The 22,475-nt window shown below is 41.5% G+C and overlaps 1 protein-coding gene across 4 annotated transcripts in view; it reads right to left on the bottom strand.

The window, feature by feature from the left end:
* The window catches only part of Glis3 (GLIS family zinc finger 3), a 426,885-nt gene that overhangs the window by 52,598 nt on the left and 351,812 nt on the right, over window positions 1-22,475 (bottom strand). For all 4 annotated transcript variants that reach the window (XM_027406458.2, XM_027406457.2, XM_027406459.2 and 1 more), the window contains one exon: window positions 8,121-8,271. In XM_027406458.2, the coding sequence (XP_027262259.1) occupies window positions 8,121-8,271 (151 nt within the window). The remainder of the gene's footprint in view (window positions 1-8,120; window positions 8,272-22,475) is intronic.

Below are 22,475 nucleotides of genomic sequence, written 5' to 3'. Positions count from 1 at the left end.
CCTCAGCGATGCCAACACAATGGCTTTGTGACACTGTGCCGGCCCAGGCCATCAATACAATTGCCTCTTTCCCACACATGCTTCACCTCACAGGTTCACTGTTCATTAAGTTCATTTTTCAAGCAGACATGGTGTGGGCACTCTGGAAAGCCAGTCTAAAGAGACTCTTTGTGGCAGTGGAACAAAAGTCTAGTGCAGAGATCTGAAAGTAGGGCTTAGGATCTATAAGCTCCAAGGTCGAATCCTGTCTTGGCTTCTTGGAAGAAACTGTCTCTGAACTCTCTGTAGTACTACCTGGGATACAAGGAGAGGACAAAAGGGGAGCTTGTGTCTGTCACAGAGATCAACTTGGCTTATCAACAGTCCTTTAAACAATGAGGGACGGGGGAGGAGAGGAGGGAGGGAGAAAGCAAGAGAGAGAAGAAGTGAGGGAGGGAAAGAAAGAGAGCCACTGAGAACTTGCAAGTTGCCAGTGAACACACTGGATTCTTTTCTGCATTTCATTCTCACAACAGCCCTATGGGATCCCTACTACCACCTATCCTAAAAGGAAAGTGACTTCCCTAAACCCAATACCCAGTAGGCAGAGAGCCAAGATGGGGCTTTAGATTTAGTTCCACAGTCTTTCTGCATGACACTCTTGTCTTACAAAAATACCAAAAACAAAAGCACTATTTTTGTATTCAAACTCTAGTAACCATCAAAATATAATTTTGACATTGTGAGTTTGGATTCATTGACACCTAAGTGGTGAGTTTCTGAATCTAATTTTATCTTTAAAGCCTCGAAGTAGATCTCCTGTATTAAAAACACAACATGAACTACTAGGCAAAGTACCGGGATAGAAAATTTAAAGAATTTTATTTTAGTTTTCTTTTATTCTACTCAATGATGCTGATTTAAGGTTTAATTTCTTTAGCTCCCACCCCTCCCCCATTTCTAAAAAAAACAACAACAAAACCCATCAGGGTGGCACCTGTCTCCTATTTTGTTCAGAACTGTAATATACATTTCCTAGTATTTGAACACAGCAATAGTTAGCACTAACAGATGTTGAACATTACTGCCTCCTAAGAACTCTTAATGTCATTAAGTCCAGTGATCAATCTCAATAAGGGGAATGTCTCAGTTGGAGGCAAGGAAGTGTTTCCATTTGTAAATATTGTGTGTGAGCAGAATGGCTTCATGGACAGTAAGTGAGACTTGTGTAAAACATGGTCACTAATGACATATATAACTTTTAAAAGGAGGCACAGAATGCTGCTCACTCTTACTGCTTGTATAAATATAAACTGCCTAAGCACCCAAGCACATGGACCTGAGGACATTTCTCTCCCATTGGCACTGGCCAGCAGGTATATTACATTTCTCAAAAAGTATATCCATTCCTTAGAAATGCTTGATGTAAAATCCAAGTATGATGATATATACCTGCAATCCCCAAACTGGTAAGGCAGAGGCAGGGGGATTTCTCTAAGTTCATTGTCAGTATTGTTTACATAGTGAGTTCTAAGCCAGCCAGAGTTGCATAGCAAGACACTATCTTTAAACTGGTAGGTAAAAAACAAGAGAGACAAAAAAGCTTGACTAGCCTGAGGAACAAATTCCTATCAGACTGATGATAGCTTCTCCTCTTTAATAGTGACCCGTCACTTTCTGCAGCAGCTCACTCCTACAAGGTGGAAGTGATAGACTCTCTCTACACTTTCAGAGGAAAGGATTCAGTGGAACAAAACCTGTCATTTCTTAGGACATGATTAGGCATTCACAGACAAACACTAGGGTAAGACTCAATTCTGCAGTCCAAGGCTGACAGATAGATAATATGGACCGACAGACAGATGGTAGATAGATAGATTCATAGATAGATGATTATTAATACATAAGTAGGTAGGCAGGTACATGGTTGATAGACAGATGGTAAATAGATAGATGATAGACAGATGAGATACATACATATATACATAGATGATACATACATACATACATACATACATACATACATACATACATACATAAATGTACACACAGGTAGGTAGATGATCGACAAACAAGAAGACAGACATGAACCATAAGCAACCAGGTTCTCTGAGACAGAACTGGGCCAGTGTGAAAGCTGGCCAAATCCAGATGGAAATAGTTGTCGAAGTGAGGCAAAAAGCGGTTAACTCAGCAAGAAGATCAAGACTCCAGAGAGGAGCCTGTGACTTCCAGTGTGGGGCAGAAGCAGTGGTTCAAGGCATGATTGGGGAACAGGAATGGGGCTGATCAGTCTATGACAATAACAAGGAAGACACAAGGAAGACACTATAAATAACAATCCCCAAGACAGAGCTTTTGGTTAACACAGAATGGGTACATGTCACCACAGTCAATCCAGCTCCGACACTACTCTCTTATTACTGTAAAATATCTCAAGTTTCACATGGGTTAATCCAGTAATGTCCTCCAGTTTACATCCCCATGCTATCCTTAAACTTTCTTTATAGTGTCCATACAACAATTGTAAGGAATTCTCACTATGACTACAAACACCAAAAATAAGCAGTTCTTAAAAAACAAACAAACAAACAAACACAACCCTCTGTGATTCAGACAGAAGGAACTAACTTCCTATTTCTTTCTTTCCTTGGAGGCTAACTTCAATACAAGTGGAGAGTCAGAACTTTGGACCCAAGTTTGGCTCATTTCCACACAGCCACAAAAGGTATTAGGTGTTTCAGTTTATAAGTTCTAGCCTGAATTCCATCCTGCCATGCATCTGTTCCTTCAGACCTGCTTCAGACAGACTACAAAGCAGATACATATGGCCCTTCTCATATCCTACTGAGAAAATAATATTAAATGAGTAGCGGGGTGGGGGGATAAATGACAACACAAAGACAACCAAGTCCTTTCCTAGTGGGGAACAAAGCCACAGCTGGCAAGCCTTATTCTTTGTCTCTTCTATGATGAAGTGTGGGACATTTCTTGTTCACCCCAGAAAATGTTTTTATAGGAAAAGCTTGTGCAGGTTGGAAAACTGACTGATCCAGCTTTATCTTGCATGAAAAGTCAGCAAGAGTACAAGGGAATACACACACAAGGACAAACCGAAGCACCCAATTTAGCCATCTGCAAACATATAAAGGTAGTAACAGCTGTAACTGCTCCATACATGTCAGTGTGACCTGTGCTGCCTGGGAACCAACATCTTAACTTGCTTTAATGGAGTGTGTATAATAAAAGCTCACTCTTAATTAGGAAACAAACAAGTGAGCCTTCTACAGATTTCTCTACTGAACATGTTGGTGTACTACAGGGTGACCCATACTCTAACCGCCCTCTACAAAATTCAAATGGAGTTTTGATAGAAGCCACATTCCCATATATTGTTAGTCAAACGAAAGATTCCAAAGTGAGCTGCCTGGATGAACAGCACCTGGCATCACCTGGGAACTTGTTAGAATAATTCCGCAGAGATTCAAAGCTTTGAGTTTGTTCAGAACTACTGAATTGGAAACTCCAGAGATGGGCTCAGAAAAGTGCATTTTCACAAGGCCATCTGTGGACGTTATATACACTGGTGGACTGGCTCAGGGTTAGGAAGGACTAAACTACACCATCAGGGACATTAAAGCCCACAGTAGAGGACACGGGGCTTGCTCCTAATGTCACTGACATCAGTCCAAGTTGATGGACAATCACCTACAGGAACTCTCTAATCAGTAGTTCTCAACCTATCTAATGCTGCAACCCCTTAACCCAGCTCCTCACATTGTAGTGAGCCCAGCCATAAAACTATTTTCATTGCTACTTCATAACTATAATTTTGCTACTGTTATGAACTGTAATGGAAATATCCGATATGCAGGACATCTAATATGTGACTCCTGTGAAAAAAAGGTCATTTGACCTTCATAGGGGTCACGACCCACAGGTTGAGAGCTACTGCTTTAAAGTGACCCAGTTTTTGACGACAGCTCAAGACACTACCAGGGGAGGCATCATAAAAGCACAGTCAGGTATTTCCTTCATATTCCCTTTTTTTCTCCATTCCCTCCTGTCCACCCCTATTTCAAAATTTCTCAGTTGCTTTCTCCCCTTTGTAAATTCCAAATAAAACAGTGCTTCTGAGGATAATGCAAGATATATTTACGTGATTTACAATGTTCTATGTCTTTCTGAAGACTTTTATGTAGCTTATGTTCATTTTTTGCAGCTCTCTCCTATAAAGTTTAATCTACTGGGAAATTGTGTGTCAGTTTAGAGGCCTCTAATGACCATCCCCTAAATTAACAACCAGTTTTTGAGAAGAAACCATAGGAGGCACTTTCACAGAAAATTATAGCTAACATTTACAACCTTCAAAGAAGCTGTCCAAAGACAGCAAATATATTCAATTTAAGAATGTAGAAAATATATTAAAATATATAACACGAGATTACACTAAAATGAAACACTATTCACAAAGCATGTTAACACAGTGCTATTTATTACAAAACCTGATATTATTGCAGGAGAAAAGCTCCCTTCTCCCAGTAATGGGATGCAGAGCTAATGGCAAAAACTCTGCATCTCTCTCTTATGCTCATATATGATATTGGGACAAAAAAAGACCCCCTTTTTTTCCTTGAAAAGCTTAAAGCTACATTAAAATCTGAATAGTTCAACAGGACTTACTAGCTCTAAACAGAGGATTACTTTATAACCTAAAAGAAACGGTGCCAATAAACTCTCCCTTCCCCCAACACACCATTCTTCAAGATCTCTCTTGCTTCTGCTGCATTAGTGCTCTGTTTCTTAGTAGTTTCTGTTGGACTTAAATATCTCATCCCTTTCCATGAGAAGCCTGGGTCATCTGGAGATGGCTCTTGCATGGTTGTCTATTTACCAGGCTGGCCTGGAGGATGAGTGAGGGAGGAACAGGCTTCATCTCCTCTTGGGTTATCTGACAGCCTTCACTTGTAGCTTTAGCCCCTCTGATCAGTAGTTCTGAGTAAGTCCAGGGATTTGGGTTTCAGAGAGATGATTCTAGTGTGTAGCACCAAGTCTACATGACCGAGGTCACAGGCTCACTAAAGTCACCTCATATTGTGTCCATAGTTGCAGCTGTGGTTCGGAGGAAGCCATTACTTTTGTAGTCACACATGGGATGGATCATTTGCCTGAGGCATCCGTTGTTAGTGTGTGAACCTTCTGCCAAGACCGGGCACTGGTCCAGTTGGTCAATGCTGTTGTACATTCATTAAATTTAGACTTGCCTACTTCATCAGCTCATTATATAAGCTCAGATTTATACTGGTCCTAAAGCCCTGACAGTGGAACTCACACTTGACCTACTGTGAAACAGTGTATCTCAGATCTTTAATTAACCACCTGGAATTTCCACACTGACCTGGGCCAGGTTATGGGACTTAGTCTCTGAAAGTAACTAGAAGTGATCCACTCTCTGGGGTCTTTCCCCAACTGCCCTGCCTCTGGGGCCACCCAGCAGCAGGCCCAGGGAGCCCATGAGTTTTCCAACAGTGACAAAGTAAACACCACAATTTAAAACTGTCCTCAGTGTGGCCTACAAAAAGGAAAGTCTTTTCAGGCAATCCATTCCAATTAAGCACTTGTTCATCAACCTGAGAGATCTGCTTCAATAAAGGAAGCAGATACTTCAGGACATGAAGGATCTTTTCCCTACTCATTGTAATGCTATACAGATCATCCTTCTGGTCCTGAATCCTATGGCATCTGAGGAATGATGGTGCTCAAAGCCATGCTTAAGGCCTTCCCTTCCTGTGCCCACCTACACTCAACAGGTTTCCATCCAAGCATTTCTGTACTAAATCATTTAGCTAGCAACGAAAGGCATATGTATCTGATAATCATTAAGGAAGTAATTTTCTTGATTTACTGTATCTGAATTTTTTTTATGTGAAGGGAATAACCAAGCTCTCTGTGCAGTCCTGGTAATGGAATCCAAGGTCTCAAACATGCCATACAAGCCCTCTACCATTAAATCACACCCTGGCCCAGTGTTGAGGATGGAATCTGAGGTCTCAAACATGCTACACAAGCCCTCTACCACTGAACCACAGCCCAGCCCATCTCTAAGCACTTCTTAACCTCCATCAAATAGACTTAACTATTCAGATTTCACATTGAACTAATTAGTGAGCAGTTTCCAGCATGCCTTTGGCATATGCCATGAGTTGGCATGTGCCTGCAGACCTTTAGCCATGTGCAGCTGATGGGCACATGCACTTCACACATGTGCCTTTCTAGGGCTTAATAAAGAAGGCATGTAAGTTTGGTTTTATAGTTTTCTTCCCTGTCTGGTTTTTGCCTCTGTGATTTTTTTTGATTACTCAGCAAATCAAAAAGTATGATCAATTATTTAAAAATAATTCAGAGGCCAAGAAAGTACAATAGCACCCGAGGGAAACAGACATAAAACATAAAAGTAAGAAGAATAAACTTTGAGACTCATAAGCTACCCAGGGGAAAGTTGATAGGGTGACTACCTGCCTACTTCAAGTCATTTCAGAGGCAGAAAATGCCTGCCAACTGGAAGATGCTATGTGGGCAGCTGTGGCAACTGATGCTTCCTTGCCTGGTGTTACAGCTCTTCTGCTAGAGCTACAGGCTCAAAGGCAAGAGCTCAAGATCTTTCTGAGAAGCAAATATAGAAAAGCATCAAAAGTAAAAAGTGGAAGTCTATCTGGCATGACAAGGCCATTTCAAACTAAAACTAAGCCTCAAGAAGTTGAAAATTCTAAAACTTTAAAAATTCTATCTGACATGTAAAAATGCACACCCAGTCTAACACAAGAGTGCTGACAATGAACCATATGTTGTATGTATACAACACAGACAACATTTTCCATAGTTGCAGGTGTTATCGTGTCCAAGATTTGGGACAAGACTGGAAATTCCTGAAAACTATCATATTGTATGTTGGTTTTCTCAGTCGCCTCTGATTAGCTTTGATCTTAAACTCTGAGTTCCAGATCATTGCCTGAAAAAGTAGAAGGATGTTTAATAGGTTGTTTTAACCTGATTGCTGATTCATTTAGTGCGTTAGAATGAATGTTCGTGTGTTGGCAATTTGCAAACCAAGAGCTCCTATGCAAACAAAAGGTATCCATCTCTAATACAATGCTTTTCAGTATGTGTTGGTGGTGTTATACAGCAGCCAGGCACTTTTGATGAAGCATCTACGTGTCTCTTTAAGATTTGGTTAGCCATTCAAATCAGTTTTAATCTCTCTGAATCTGGAATAAATGAGGCTATGTTGTTTCAAAGAATAAGTCCCCAAGCAACTGTTAAAGGTTCCTTGATGCTGGCCCACTGTGACTAAGAATGTCTTGATGACTGATGCTCTTGAAATGACTGCTTGATGCCCTTTTCTGCTGCACTGGATTGTCTTGAGAACTGTCAAGCTTAGAAAGCCACAAAAGCATGTCTTTCTACTATTCCACTGTAATGCATCAGTAAATTCTTCATTCTCTATGGCTTATTAGTCCTTCTCACTGCCAACCTGGCTATGGAATCAGATGAAGATGGGAGGGAGATTTGCAAGTCACTGAAAATGGAAAAGTCTCATTGTCTGGAATGTGGTGCTGGTAGCTTTCAGATGGCTTGCAGCAAGAGCTTTCTGTGTGTAAAGTAGTAAAACTAACTATGCTTGCCCAAGTACTCCACCGTCATAGAGACTTGAAAATGCACCCAAACTGCAAGCCAATGCAATAAAAGAAAAACAATGAGCTCTCTTGCTGTATTAGACTAGTCTTTCTTTTTTCGTTGCAACCTGCAATTTTCTGAATACAGGGTCACCTATGATTCAATCCTAGGTAGATGAAAGACCTAGAGTGTCCTTCCTTCTGCTCCTTTGGTTTAGGGACATTAATGGCTATTCTTACTAAATCAGTAAGTTTAAGATTCTTGGGAGGGGTTTAGCGCACCAAACTTCTAGCAAGAGCCCAGTATTAGATGGACTAACGTGTTATTTGGCCTTGTTTTTTTCAGAGAAAAGGAAGGTCTGCTTTGCCAAGCCAGCGTAGGAGAACAACTGCAGACTACTGACACAGTGAGTGCAGATGATCACAGGTGAGTTCTCAGGTGAACAAGAGTTGCTGTTACATGCTTACCTGGATAGAGTTCAGGCCCAGGCCCTGGCCCTGGGGAGCATCCCACAGCGCCATCAGCAGCAGCATCTCTGGGGGAAGTGGCTGGCTGCAGGGGCTGCACAGCGAGACAGTCCGTGAGGAGATCTGGATGGAGCTCAGTGCTAGACCGTAGCTGAAAGGGGAAAAAAAGAATTGAGATGAAAAAGGCTGGTCCTTAGGACACATGGAAAGGCCTCATACCCCAAAGGTTGATGCGATCCAATCCACAAACCTTTATTAAGCAGCCATGGAGAGAAAGACATGAGTGTAACAGCATCAACAGAAGGGTCAGCTCTCTAGCTCTACAATGCCTGGCAGGTGCTTCAGGACACACGTGGCTGCAGACCTTGATAGCTGCACTTCTGAGAACCCAACTTCCTATTATAGTCCCATTTATTTGCTGCCTCAATATCTAATCAGAAGTCATAGTGATGACAAAAACAAACTCAAACAGACTTTGTCCACATTGTACTTTTAAGAACAGGGATAGTGGCACCAAAAAAAAAAAAATATCAGAGAAAATTCAGTAATCTCCAATGAGGTTTGATGCTTAGGAAAAAACAAAACAAAACAAAACAAAACAAAAACCAACTTTTTTTCTTTTGATGCTCAGAAATCTTACATGAGAGCAACATACTCAGGATGAAGTTTAAATATAGAAAATGATTAAATGAAACTGCTAACATTAATATTATGTCACACAAAAAGTAGGAATTTACATCTTCATTTAGTCAAACACAATTAATTTTACAGGTAAGTCACATCTAAAAATTAAAACAAAATATATTTAAAATGTAGCATAAGTGAAAATTTACCTGATCTATTTCATTACATGTGGGTGTTTATTTGTGGAAGTGCTTGCATATACATGTGTGTGTATGAATGTGTGCGTGTGTGCATATATGTGTGTTTGTGTGAATGTATGCATGTGTGTGGGTGATAATGCATATACGACAACTGCATGGCATGGTGACCCGAGGGTACAGTGGTAGCAATCCAGTTGTCTTGTTGGACTTAAGACCCACTCAACAAGGAAACATGTTTGCTACTGGAAACCTAGCTAGCCACTCAGGACCATCAAAGTCAGAGATAGAGACTAGCGGAGAACCTACAACCACCACTTTACTACGAATCCATAACAACAATCTAAAGATATGTCTTTATAACTACAGGTAAGTATAGTCCTCATGTCTCCTCAAAGAAACTTCTCTTTACAACAGACAGAGACCATTACAGAAAACCACACCAATCAAAACACAGTTGTGGAGCCCAGTCCCAAAGGATCCATCTATGAGACATCCCCACATCTAAGGCTGGGAACACTACAGAAGAGGGGACAGAGAGAGTGCAAGGATCAGGGACTCTGCTGTGAGACTGTTGTCTATTAAAACCAGATACTATATCCATCAAGTCTCACCATGACTGTTGAAACATGAACCGAACAAAGGGCAACAACAATAACACAAGCCAAAGTAGGTGGGGGGGGGGATCCCCTGAAGCTTTAAGCTACGCAAAGATTGGCAGACGACTAAAGACTGGAGAACAGGTGTAACAGTCTTCTCCAGGGAGGGGTACACCAGCTGGTTATTCAATACCAATAGTCAACTCTGAAAACACACATTTAAGTAACATTATACAGACTGAGAGGGGTCCATTTAAGAATATATATGCATATTATAGATGTAACAGCAATTAATTTCAAAAAGAGGCCATAAATTTGTAAAAAGAGCAAAGAAGTATATGGGAAGGTTTGGAGTGAGAAAAAGAAGAAATGATGTAACTATAACCTCAAAAGATGGATTTTTGGAAATGTTTAGTGCAGCTTTTCATTAAGTATTTTGTTTTCCAATAAACTAAGTATAATGTTTAAAAAAAACTATTCACTACACTTTCCAAGAAGGACCTTAACACTGACTTATCAGGGGCCAGAGAAATGGCTCTGTGGTTAAGAGAGCTTGTTACTCTTGCAGAGGACCTGGGTTCAGTTGTTTGTGAGCACTAAGTACGCATGTTATATAGACACACACATATAGACAAAATATTCATACACGTTAAGACAAATAAAAATATTAAAAATAATTTATCAGTACATCAAAACCTTCATAAAAGTATCTGTGGTAGTAATGTCATGGGTAGAAATTTATGTTTTTCAGCAGGTGACTATCTTGGTGTAAAATTTATAGTGGGCATAAGGGAATAGATTTTAAGACCCATAATCAAAATAATTTGATTCTCGAAACTTCCTAAGGAAATATTTGGAAATATGAAGGACAATGGATACCCAAAGACCTATGTATGCATTCTCCTAATGATATACAGTATGATTTATAGCAATACTCAAAATTACAAAATTCTTTTAAATATTCATAATAAGGACAATTAAAAAAATCATGCATTTAGTAATTGGAATACTATGTTCATAATGATGGCAAAACAAAATTTTATATACAATATCTTAAGAATAGCAGACAGTCCAGATAAAATGAAATCTTTTCTCTGTTTTCTAAATATTCTACATTTCAACCATGAACTAGAACTGCCACGTAACAATTTAAGTGTGCCTGTGTGTGTGCCTCTTTTCTGAAGTCCTTATAGTGATGTCACAAAGATCGCCTGAAACTGGTCCTGAGGAAATATTTACCCTATAGAAACTGGCAACTTCTCTACACTAAGGCTTCTTATCCGTAGTTCTGGCTGCTAAGTATCACAAGAACACAACTGATAGAGACAATGAAATGCACCCTGCTCAAACACAAGGACAGTCTGCCTCAGATGGAATATTGTTGCTCCCCACAAGTTCATGAGTTCAGAGCTAGGTTCCTGGTATGAAAAGGAGGAGAGCTGGCGAGACCATTCAAAGGTGGGCCTAGTGCCAGTTGGTTAGGCCATGGACGGTGATGCCTTCAGGAGGGACTAAGGCAGATCCTGTGGGACCCCAAGTTAATTCTCAAGACAATGAGGGGGATCCTAACCCTTGAATCACTCTGTAGATGTTGTCTACTCTTTTAACTTGTGCTCCCACTATGATACCATCTATGTGACAGCCACAGGGGCCCTCACTTGGCCATCACAGTGTTTGAACTTTAAGGCCTCAAAAACAGCTAACTGAACCATTTTCTTATAAAGTGCCCTGCCTTAGATAATTTTTATAGCAATCAAGAAATGAAGCCACATGGGCATGCATACATACATACATACATACATACATACATACATACATACATACACACACACACACACACACACACACACACACACCCCACTACCACCACCACCACCACCACCACCAACAACAACAAAAGAAAATGGCACTTCTTGGATCTCAAATGAGATTAAACCTATACCCAAAAATTAGATAAGAATATGAAAACAGCAGAGGGAATTAGGTAACAGAAGGACCATTTAGCTCACATATCAATGAGATCATCACAACTTCCACAGCTATAGAACACTGAACCTTCTAACCAGGACGGCCTATGTTTATGCCTAGCCATCTCAGGGCCTTTGGGAGATACATCAGTTATTTTCTTATGAACCTAACACATGCTGCTTAAGAAAAACTGGGGCGGGAAAAATCAAGGCTTAGAATGAGTTCTGGTGATCACTTTTAATTTATCATCCACCATTAAAATGTGATCTGGGGTGCACATGTTCTACTAAGGGCAGAAATGAATGCTTCTCTGCTTTGGATTACCCACCACTCTAGGGTTTTCCAGTTATCAGTACCAGTGAGATTGTTCCAAGGAATTTCATGGCCATAGCTAATCCTGGCATCAAACACAGGCGGTTCTTCCCTAGCTTCTACAGGCATTCATGTGTTCCAGCAGCATGATTCTATACGACTTTGTGGTGAGAGTTAATTCAGTTTTCTCTAGGATTAGGCATGGTTCTTAAAAGTGCTTCTTAAATTAAACAACCCTTAGAACCTTCTGCAGAATTTCCAGAGGAGAGCTACACAAGAATACCAAGTCATGAGATGCAGTCGTATATCCATCCCAGATCAAGAGAGTAGGAGAGGGTCCTCCAGGCTGAAATGAGCGAGGCAGAAGGCAGAGTCAAATCTCCTGGAGGGGTGTCTCTCAATATACACAGTTTTAGGTTGGGAATGAGAAATTCAAGTATTTACAAGAAATAACTTCCTAATGTTTATCTCAACAACATCTTAGCTGCTAAGAATATATGAAAGAGAAGCAGGACAAAGCTTAATTAAGTCAGGATCATCTATGAATGTATTTTTCTGACTTGGCACACATCAGAAACTCCCAAGGGGCATTCTGAAATTCCCATGTGGGGATGATGCTGGGGTCTGCAGATGACCCTTTTAGAATTGCTGATCTCTAAGAATTCTAATGGGCCGAGTTAGGGATTTTCCTGGCTTTGGAGAGAGGAAATGCACTGTGGAGACAGAGGCTGATAAAAATATAATATTCTTTTCAAGTAGAAGTTAAAATTACTGTATCTTCTCTGATTAGCTATGATTTTAAAACGTGGTATTTTTTCATTGAGACACAAGCTTCAGACCTCTAATTAGCAGGTTTCAGGAAAGGCCATGGGAGGAGAAACTGAAGACAAAGATGGGGATGTTTTCCAGTCACTGGATAGACAGATGCTATGAAAATAAGTTCAACCAACATGGGGGGATTCTGTGCTTTGCATCTTACAAAACACCTTGACAGATTTGTGAGAAGCCTCCCTGAGACCTTTGAACCTTAAAAGCTTGGTGTTATCTCCAGTGGAAAGTAATCACTAATTCCAGCATCCTAAGTACTAATTATCATAAAAAGAATCTTAAGTTTCCCACAGATGTATCTACCTCTCTGCAAAATGCACATAGAGAAATGGCTACATGAGGCTCAATTCTTAGGTAGAGTTTAGATTTATATTCCTTCACCTGAACAAGAAGAAAACAAAATCTCCTACAAAACTTAGCGCTGTTGTTGGGAAAGAGCAAAGAACTGCCCCCGCAGGGCCTTTCCTGCTCTTTTTGGATAAAGGAGGGATCTGGAGCCACAGATTCTCTGCAAAGGGTTGATGTGTTGAATGGACAATGTGACTGGTCCCCTGGAACTGTTGCCTTCAGGCATTCTCCCCAGACAACACCATCCTTTTGCAGCCTCTCTCATTCACCATACAGACCTTTCTTTGGCCTCAACCATATGCCAGGTGCTATTTTCTGTACTTGAAACACTGTAACCATCAGAGGAGAGACCTAAAGCTTTGCATTCAACATCAGGAAGTTAATAAACTAAAAATACATTGTAGGGAAGGTAGTAAGTGCTCTGGGAAAAGATGCCAGTGCAGTTGGAGATGCGTGTGTGGGAAAAGTGGGAAGTTCTGAGGATGGTCAGGGACCTGGTTCAGTCATGCAGGACCTCTCAAACCTCACCAACGTTCATTCTAGCTTCTGTCAATACTGTAGGGTATCTTGCAAGGTTTCTGCTACCTGGTGCCTAGGCACTTAGCTCAGCTTCTGATTTTGTTGGTTTTGTTTTGTAATCTAGAGTCTCCAAGGCTATCCTTTGAGAGCCCATGGGTTCTAAGAGGCAGGGGTGCATGACAGTTAGTGCTGTGTGCCAACCTGACTCAGCTACTGCCCTAGTTTTTCCATCACACATGTGCCTAATTGATACTGTGGAGGGACTGTGTAGATGTGATCAATGTCCTGACAGGTGACCTTCAGGAAGGAGATTATTTCCTACAACCTGGGTGGGGCACATCAAATCAGTGAAAGAGCAGACGTAATCAGGTTTCACTGAAGAAGGAAGTGCAGGCTAAATGATGGCACCGTGTCACTGGACTGCAGCATCCACCCCTGTATGTGAATGTCCATCCTTCCTTTCTAACTCCTTTCTTGCCATGATGCATACTTATATGAGCCAAGCTCTGGAATCTCCTCTCCTTCCCTCACTACACAGTGCAGCCCCATACTTCCACCGTCCTGTGTTATTCTCTTCTAGTTTATCCAGGATCCTGTCAGCAGATTTTGATGCAAGGGTTTCCAGCAATGCTTAAGCATATTTTCTTACTAATGCATATTTCTGGCATCATGCCCAGTAGGGAAGGACATCTTCTCTTGGAGTAGAGAAAAAAGGTAATAAACAGAACGGACCTGTTCTGCTCAGATTTCCTTGTTTCTTCCCTGCTTTAGCTGTGATCTACTACAAGATTATTATGAAGCCTGACACTCGCGATCCTTAACATTGTGCATGCACCGTCGTCCTTCCAAGGGTACTAATGCTTCCCCCCAGATAACTACCCCTGCTTCTTCAGATGGGGGTACTATGATCTTGACATCCTGATCTTGACATAAGATGATCTTGACCCAGCTGTGTCCGAAGAGTGCTTCCTTTCTGCCTTCCTTTGGCACTCCCTTGGCTCTTCTTCCTCTTTCCATCCCTGCCCTCCAGCTCTAGAAAAACCTCCCCAAGTCAATAGGGACAACACTCACATCTGTGTTTCCCAAATGGCATTTTCTAGTTTGGAAGTCAGAGAAGCCTTCTAAGGGGAGGGGTTATTATGAACAGAGTTCCTGGATGAAGTAAGAAAGCCAGTCAGATGCACATCTCAATATTCAGGCAGAGGGGAGACATTGACAGGCTCTGAAAGCAGGTATAAGAGAGAAGTGAGCAATAGAGCAACAATATACAGAACAGGGCTGGAGAAACGGCCAGGGTTCAACATGGTAAGGCCTACAGAAATATGACAGTTTAGTGTTTGACTCATTGCTGTGGCTGTGGCAAGCCAAGAGGATGGATGGGGAGATGCCTTGTACTGTGGATACCATGATAACTGTGTGGAAAACAGACAGAACTACTGATGGAGGAGCTGTTACATCGCTCCAAATGAATGGAGAGGATTGCTGGCATCAGAGGTGTTGAGAAGTGGCAGGCTTCTCTTTGGAAGGTGGAGCTGAATTTGATACAGAATATGAGCTGGGACGGGGTATCCGGGACAGGTCCTGTGATGGTTATTCCTGACCATCAACTTGGTAAGATGAGAAATCAACTGACTGATAAGCTTCCGGGCAGGTCTGTGAGGACATCTCCCAGGAGGATTCACTGAAGATGTAAGGTCCTCCTTTAGAGTAGGTGGCACCTCCCACCAAAGCATGCAGTAATAAAGGGGTCTGAGGAGAAAGCAGTGAGCTTGCATGCATTGCTGGAAAACCTAACTCTGCTGCCATCAGACTCCAGCTGTTTTGAATTTCAATGTTGAAAGACCAGTGGCTCTTGCAGAATCTTCCAGGTCTTCAGCAAGAGGATGAGACTTGTGAGGCATCTAACTCTGTGGACTGAACAACTATGGGGTTCTCAGATTCTCCAGTGTGCAGGTGTACACTGCTAAGATCGACTACGGGTCGAAAGCCATTCCCCTTCATAAAGTTTCTATATAACCTGTATCATCTCTCCCTATCAATGAAGCCTAAAGCAGAACCCATCCTTTGGCCTTGGGAGGCATTGGAGAAGAGACATGGAACACACTAGAAACAAATGAGCAGTTTGGAGACGGGTGATTCTTGGATACCAGACACAAAGAACCTGAAGGCATCTGCACTTGGGCTGGTTCCCAGGGCAAGATGAGTCTGGACCACTTAGAGAACATCCCCAGTCCACACACTGCAGATGGACTAATATAAATTAGCATTTGCTACCATATTTAAGAAGCATGATTCTTTATGGATACTTCAGTGAAACAGTCCCAAAGACTAAGACATTGGTAGTCTCCAGCCTGTGAACTCCCCATTTCCTGGATGAACATGTCCTCCAAGGTTTGCTGTCTGCAAACCTCCTACTGAGTTTGTTGTTGCTGTCTGCCACAGGAATCCCTCTACTCCCAGCGTCCTTCTTCCAAGATCCAGTTTATGATTCTTCAAAATGAAACCTCCCCTGACCAGGCCAGTCAACATCAACCACACAGGGGGCAGGGAGAGCTGTGGCAGCTGTAGCCCATAATCCTGTGACTAGATTGTGTGTTGGGGTTTTGTGTCTTGATATGAATGGAGTCTATACAACTCAATCTCCATGAGTGTTTTGCTGACACGTTGCCTCAGTACAAGGCAATGTGTCATCTATACTGTACAAAATTGAACATGAACCTCAATACTCCAAAGGAAGTGACTATATCTACTGGTGTGTGATGTTAAAAATAGACTACATGATCATCTCTTACTTCACGCTCAAACGGGAAGGGGAGACTACTGATGCTCCATTCAAATCCCTTCTGTGCTTGGCAATGTGCTTCCTCTCCCCCAGCTGTGCTGTACCCATCTCTCAGCTTCTGTACTCTGTGCCAACAGTCAGCAGCTAGCACAGATCTGCCACCCTTTCCATCTTGATCTGAGACAAACCCTGAGGTGTAAGTTATATTCTGTATCTCTTTGTGATTGAGGAGGCCATCTGAATCAGTACTTTACCACCCCCCCTCATGGCTTCTGTCCTGCTTCTCTCCTGAACTGTGTAGGAGGCACCTGAATCCTTGGCTCACAGCAGACTTGTGAGGTGCCCAGCTTAGGAAATGTTGAAAACACAGTGTTGTTTCATTCGGGACTGCCCAGAGTCAATCAGAAGACTTAAAAGAATGCATGGACACATTTCTGTTTTTGGACCTGCTCTTTACACATCAAGGATATGTGTGCCAATTAGTTTTCCTTTACTTTAAGAAATCAAGGCAATTCCTTCTAAAAAAAAAGGGGGGGGGGAGAGACTGTAGTCAACTCTTTAAAGGTTCTGCTAAAGGAAGCACATACCTCCAGGAGTACCTGGTGAACAACTGACTTGCCAAATAGGCCAGGAAGCATACAGGAAGAAGCCCAAACCAGGATCTGACCACTTTCTCTCATGTTTTAAGGGTCTCTCCCTAGGCTGAACTCCTAAATGTTTCACCATCTCCAAATGGTGATTTGAACATGGACCTTTTGGGGACACTCATTCAAGCCTAACAATATGGAAACTAGGAGGCTACTTAACTTTGGATTTTATAGGTCATTCTGAACAAGCAAAAGCAAAAAAAGAGACGAAATTTAAAACAAATAATAGGACTATCCCAAGCAGTTTTCAGCTGCCACTGATACCTTATCCAAGGGGCAACTATACCTTGGCTTTAAGAAAATTTTTGTTTGTTTTGAAATACTGAGTCTTGACCTATCTCTCAGCACTAACAGAGCTGCCAGTATCCTTGTAAACCTATAGTCAGGCTCATGAACCTACGAGGACCTGTCAGACCAATCAAATCTGTGGATCACTGAGTGTTAAAGATTCTACCGTCAGTGAACCACCGTAGGGTTTGTGTGTGTGTGTGTGTGTGCGTGTGTGTGTGTGTGTGTGTGTGTGTTTTGTGTTTTGGATTTCCCTGGGACGAGTAAACACAGTAGCTCTGTAGCTTCTGTATGGTCTCGTGTTATGAAATACTTGTTCCAAATGATTGTTTTTCAACTTTAATAATGAAGTCACCCATCACAGCTTGACAAGCTTCCTTCGTGTGGGAACTTGAGCTGCTTCCCTCACAACACAGTAACTTTTCCTAATCATAAAAACAAGGCTCCGACAGTGGTGATTTGTATTTGTTTTTATGTTCAAGGCTATTCTGTTCATGTTTATAAGCTCTTCAAACAGGCCAGGAATTCCACTCCCGTCATTTCTTTTGTTTGTTTCAGACATTATTGGATAATCATCCAAGATTAAGTGAATCAAGTGGAAATAATCAGGGTGGGGGGGGGAGCAGATTCTGTCATTTGCAGTTCCATTACATTTTATCCCAGGAGCAAAGGCATTCTGTGAGTCCGAAGCAGATATACTTCCAAAGAAAACCAGGCACAATCAAAGGCTTTTTGTGTTCCCCTTCTCCAGTGAGCAGAGTCCACTTGAGCCAGGCATATTTATGCATCACCTTGTCAGGATTCCTTTGTTCTTTAGAAATCAAATGCCACCAAAATATGTTTCTGAAGAAACCCAGCCAGAAGGAAAGACAAATAGGTTTTTTTTTTTTTCTTCCTCCTAGAGGCTTAAGGTTTATTACCAGAACATTCTTATCGAGTGTTCTGTATGACACTCTGAGCAACGTGGATCTCAGGGAATTAACTCATTGCCAAAAGGCTTAAAAATAATTACAATGAATTAACCTATTATATTAATTACAATTAATTTTCAATTGAATGTAAGAATTTCTTCTCTAGGGGATTCCTCAGGACTGACATTTATGAAGTGGCTCTGTGTATCATAGGTAATTAATTTCCAACAATCTGCTATCAAATTTGTTTCCTTTGGGAATGACCAATCTGCAAGGAGAAATAGAAGTAAGAGTGAAGTCTTAGGAAATGGCACCAAAAAAAGACAGGACTGCCCAGCTAGGAATCCCAAGATTTGGTTGCCAATGATTATCAAGTGACCAAACTGTACCCATCATTGGTGGATGGAAATACCAAAGTAAATGACTAGGTATATATCTTAGCAATGCCATGGAAAAACATTTCCAACATATACACAAAAATAAGTTAGTTTACACGATAGTTGGTTGAAACTGTACATAGCAACACAGAGTTTCTGAGGTCATGGACCTGAGGGTCTCATAATCCTGCCTGTTAGCTCTCTATTGGTGCCAAATTTCTACACCATTTCACTGGAATCCACTGGTCCTGTGTGAGTAGTAGACACTTGAAATGTGACCAGTTCATCTGAGGAACTGATTCCTTGATTTAATTGAAATTCAATTTCCATTTACAGTACTAAATCACAAAGTACTACTGCCTCCCACAGCATCGATCAATTTAGCCTTGAAGTGAATCAGAAGGATTTAGATCCATTTTCTTAGCACTCAGCATCCTCCACTGATAAACAGGCCTACTCATGAGAAGTGTGTGTGCATGTCTGAGAGTGTGTGTCTTTATATGTGCATAGGTCATGAAATTAGAAAAGGGATCACGAGAGAGGAAGAAGTGACCTAAGGGAAGGGGGAAAATGAGGCGATGGGCAATGTACCTGGAATGAAAGCAAAAGTGAAGAAAGGAGCCAGACAGAGGTGAGGGAAAATACACTAGGGAGACACTGGGGAAGGGCAAGAGGGTGAATCAGAGCAGAATATGGCAGGGTACATGAAATGTCACAACAACACACATTAGTCTGCAAGCTAACTTAAATACATTAATAAGAGAGGAGAGAGGGGAAGCCGAGTGAGAGACGGGGTGGGGGGAGAGAATATGAATTTTACTTGAACTATTATTTGCCCAGTGGGGCTTATTCTTTTCCTTAGCCCCCAGACCACACAGAACAACTTTGACCATAGTCTGATTTTATAGTTCTTCTAGTATTTGAGGAGCTTCAAAATGCTATATAGGATGGCAGGGTTTCAGCCCTGACAGGGGAAGTGTCCAAACTTCAATGTCAGCCAGTCCCTTCATATATTTTCTGTAGAGATGAAAGGATACTTAAGTATGCAACTGTGGAGCCCTGAGGCTCAACAAACCATGGCCCAGTGGCTGGGGACCCCATGTAGACATAGCCACTGAACGCAGCCGCTTCTGAATAAAGGAGGGTGCCTTAGCTGCCTTGCTTTACTAACTTAAGGAGATAGTTACAGCGAGTGCTAAGCACCATGTGTGGCGCACAAATGTCAGTAGGGCTCCTCCTCGTAGTATGTTAGCCCATTCAACGCTCCAATTATTCTTAAAACTGGATCTCTCTGTCCAAATAACACCAAGCAATAACAACGACTCGGCTGCCTGACCGGGAGAGATGCAAGAGAACCAATGCATCCCTTGTTCTTGACTTCCTCTACTTTGTATTTCCCTTATCAAAATAGTCTGAACAGTCAGCAACTTTTAAAAGCCATGTATTACTAGGCATTTGTCTATGAATTCTTCAGATTTTACAGTTATTACCTTGTGAGTCTAAGAGATAAGAGTGCATAATCTGACTGAGTTCCCGGCCCTTGCAGAGATTCTGCTATAGTGCAAGCAGAACATCAAATGAACACCCTAACCCTTCCTTGTGTGTGACAATCTTTGCTTTTGAGCATTCTTTATATTAGAAAGCAAACCTGCTAAAGCTCCACTGCTGTTCGCTGGTACAGCACATTAGTTAGTTTCACGTAACTCAACAGATCACCAGCAGCCTCCCTTTCACTGCCATTTGCAGAATACACTGGCTTTCTGGAACTAACAATGATGACATACCTCTGACCAAAATCAAATTACCTACAAAATAGCCTATGCCCAGCGAACAACACTTTGTCATCAGTAACCATTAAAATAAACATTAGTGTCTTCCCCCACCCCCACCAACTGTAAACAAGAACGTGGGGTCTGGACCTAGTTTGAACTTTTATATTCTTTCTTATGAAACGTCTGACAACTGTGAAAAGATTAGGCGATATCTTTTAAGACTAATCTTATATGATGTGGATAGTCAGGAAACCTAATTTACATTTACATTTATTTGTTTTCCATGTTGTGTGTGCATGTACCACAGGATGCCTGTGGGGGTCAGAAGACAACTTTATGGTGTAGGCTCTCTGTTTCCATCATGGAGGCTCTGGAATCAAACTTGGATAATCAGGCTTGGCGGTGAGTGCCTTTCCTTGTGAGCTAGCCCACCAGCCCAAGACCCAAGTTAAAGACCTGTTACCAGGGGCAACACATAAGGCTCTTTCACCAATTCATGATGTATATACAATCAGTGTTAACATGTGTTAACTGCTATTTCAATTAATTATTATGGTTTCATTAACATTTACTGTGAGACACTGTAAAAGTCCCAAACATGTATTTTTTTCTTTTAGAACTTCATTATTTAGTTTCTGTATCTTTTTCCTCTGTCTGTTTATCGGTTTTCCTTTTCCCACAGTGGAGTTCCATGACAAAGAAAAATAAGAGAAACTTTAGGTCAAACAAATCCAAGTTCAGATCTCATTTCTGTCCACCTTCGGCCGGCTACTTAACCTCACAAGGTTTCAGGACCTTCCTCTGCACATGGGGGTGATGACATTAATTCTGAAGGATTATTACATTGTGACAGAAGAAACCTTCATACAACTGCTGGAGTTGTTTACAGTTACAGTGTTTGCCCAAGAAGAAGAGGAAAAGGAAGCTATTATGATTGTCAAGAGCCATACCTGTGTTTCCAAAACAGTGGGGTCTCAGCCTCAGACCCAGTTTAAGGTCAGAGAGTGTATAGTCAAGACATGAGCACTATTTTTGAGGACTAACGTCACCCTGGATGAGTCTATGTCAGAGAACATAGCTAGTCTTCACTCTCTCAGAAGAGATTAAAAAATATAGGAGAACAAAACCTTTCCAGAACACTCTAGGGATGTTAACATTATTGACTCACATCCGAGCTTATGAAAACCTGTGCCACTCTTTACTATTATCCTGCATGGAGATGGGAAGGGGAAGATCAAACAGTTGTGTCAATCACAGAAGCATGGAGTGCCTGGGCTTCTCCCTGCAATGCTACACTTGTAAACACATTTCCTCCCAAGTCAATATTTTTCTAACAAAAAAAAAAATCTTATTCAAAAGTGGGCACAGTCCAAGGTATGTCTCATGGTCCAAGTCAAGTTTCTTCATGAGACATATCTCAAACATAAGACACTGAGCTGAAAGTTGCTGGATTTTTTTATTATATAAACAGGGAAGTATTAATATGGAATTTTTTATTGCAACATCCTCCTGCCTGCAGCCTTTGGGCTTGGCCATAGAAGTAGTGATTACTTCCGCCATACAACCATAGCTTCATAAATCCCTCCCACACTGGCTCACTGCACTGATGTGACCACACACATTCCATCTCCCCTGTTGAAGTGTAGTGTTTTCTTTCTGTTCAAGTGTTCTAGAAGCTTAATTAAAGCAGTCAGCTATCTAGTAATTACTTCGCTTGTTCATCTTTCCAGCTCTGCATTGTCTTCCCTTGAACTGATTTTTGACTACAGCCCCTGCTTGAGCTAGTTTAAGAAGTATAGGGAGGAGGGAGTAGCTACCAAGACCCTAGGATCTTGAGTGTTTCTCTCCTCCTTTCTTTCATGTAATAAAAATGGAATGGTTGCAACGGATCTAAGGCTGATTTGTAATGCGCATGAGTGTTTGTGTAATTTTCAAATGCCTACTTCTAAAAATCAAAGTCTATCATTTCAGAAGAGAGAACTTGGCTTTCTGCTCCCCCACCTCTCCTTCCCCCATCTCTCTTTCCTTCCAAACATTACCTACCTATAACCCAAACTCTAATGAGTGGCTCTCCCGCTCTCCCTATTGATGCTGCCCCCGTCTCAGCTTCTGGGTCACACCCACAGAGATGCTCTTCCCTACGATTCCGCTCATTCTCATTTGGGGCTCCTTATTTGCTCCCA

This window comes from Cricetulus griseus, chromosome 3 (assembly GCF_003668045.3).
Source record: "Cricetulus griseus strain 17A/GY chromosome 3, alternate assembly CriGri-PICRH-1.0, whole genome shotgun sequence".
In the NCBI taxonomy this organism is placed as follows: Eukaryota; Metazoa; Chordata; class Mammalia; order Rodentia; family Cricetidae; genus Cricetulus; species Cricetulus griseus.
This window is presented reverse-complemented; position numbering and strand designations above follow the sequence as displayed.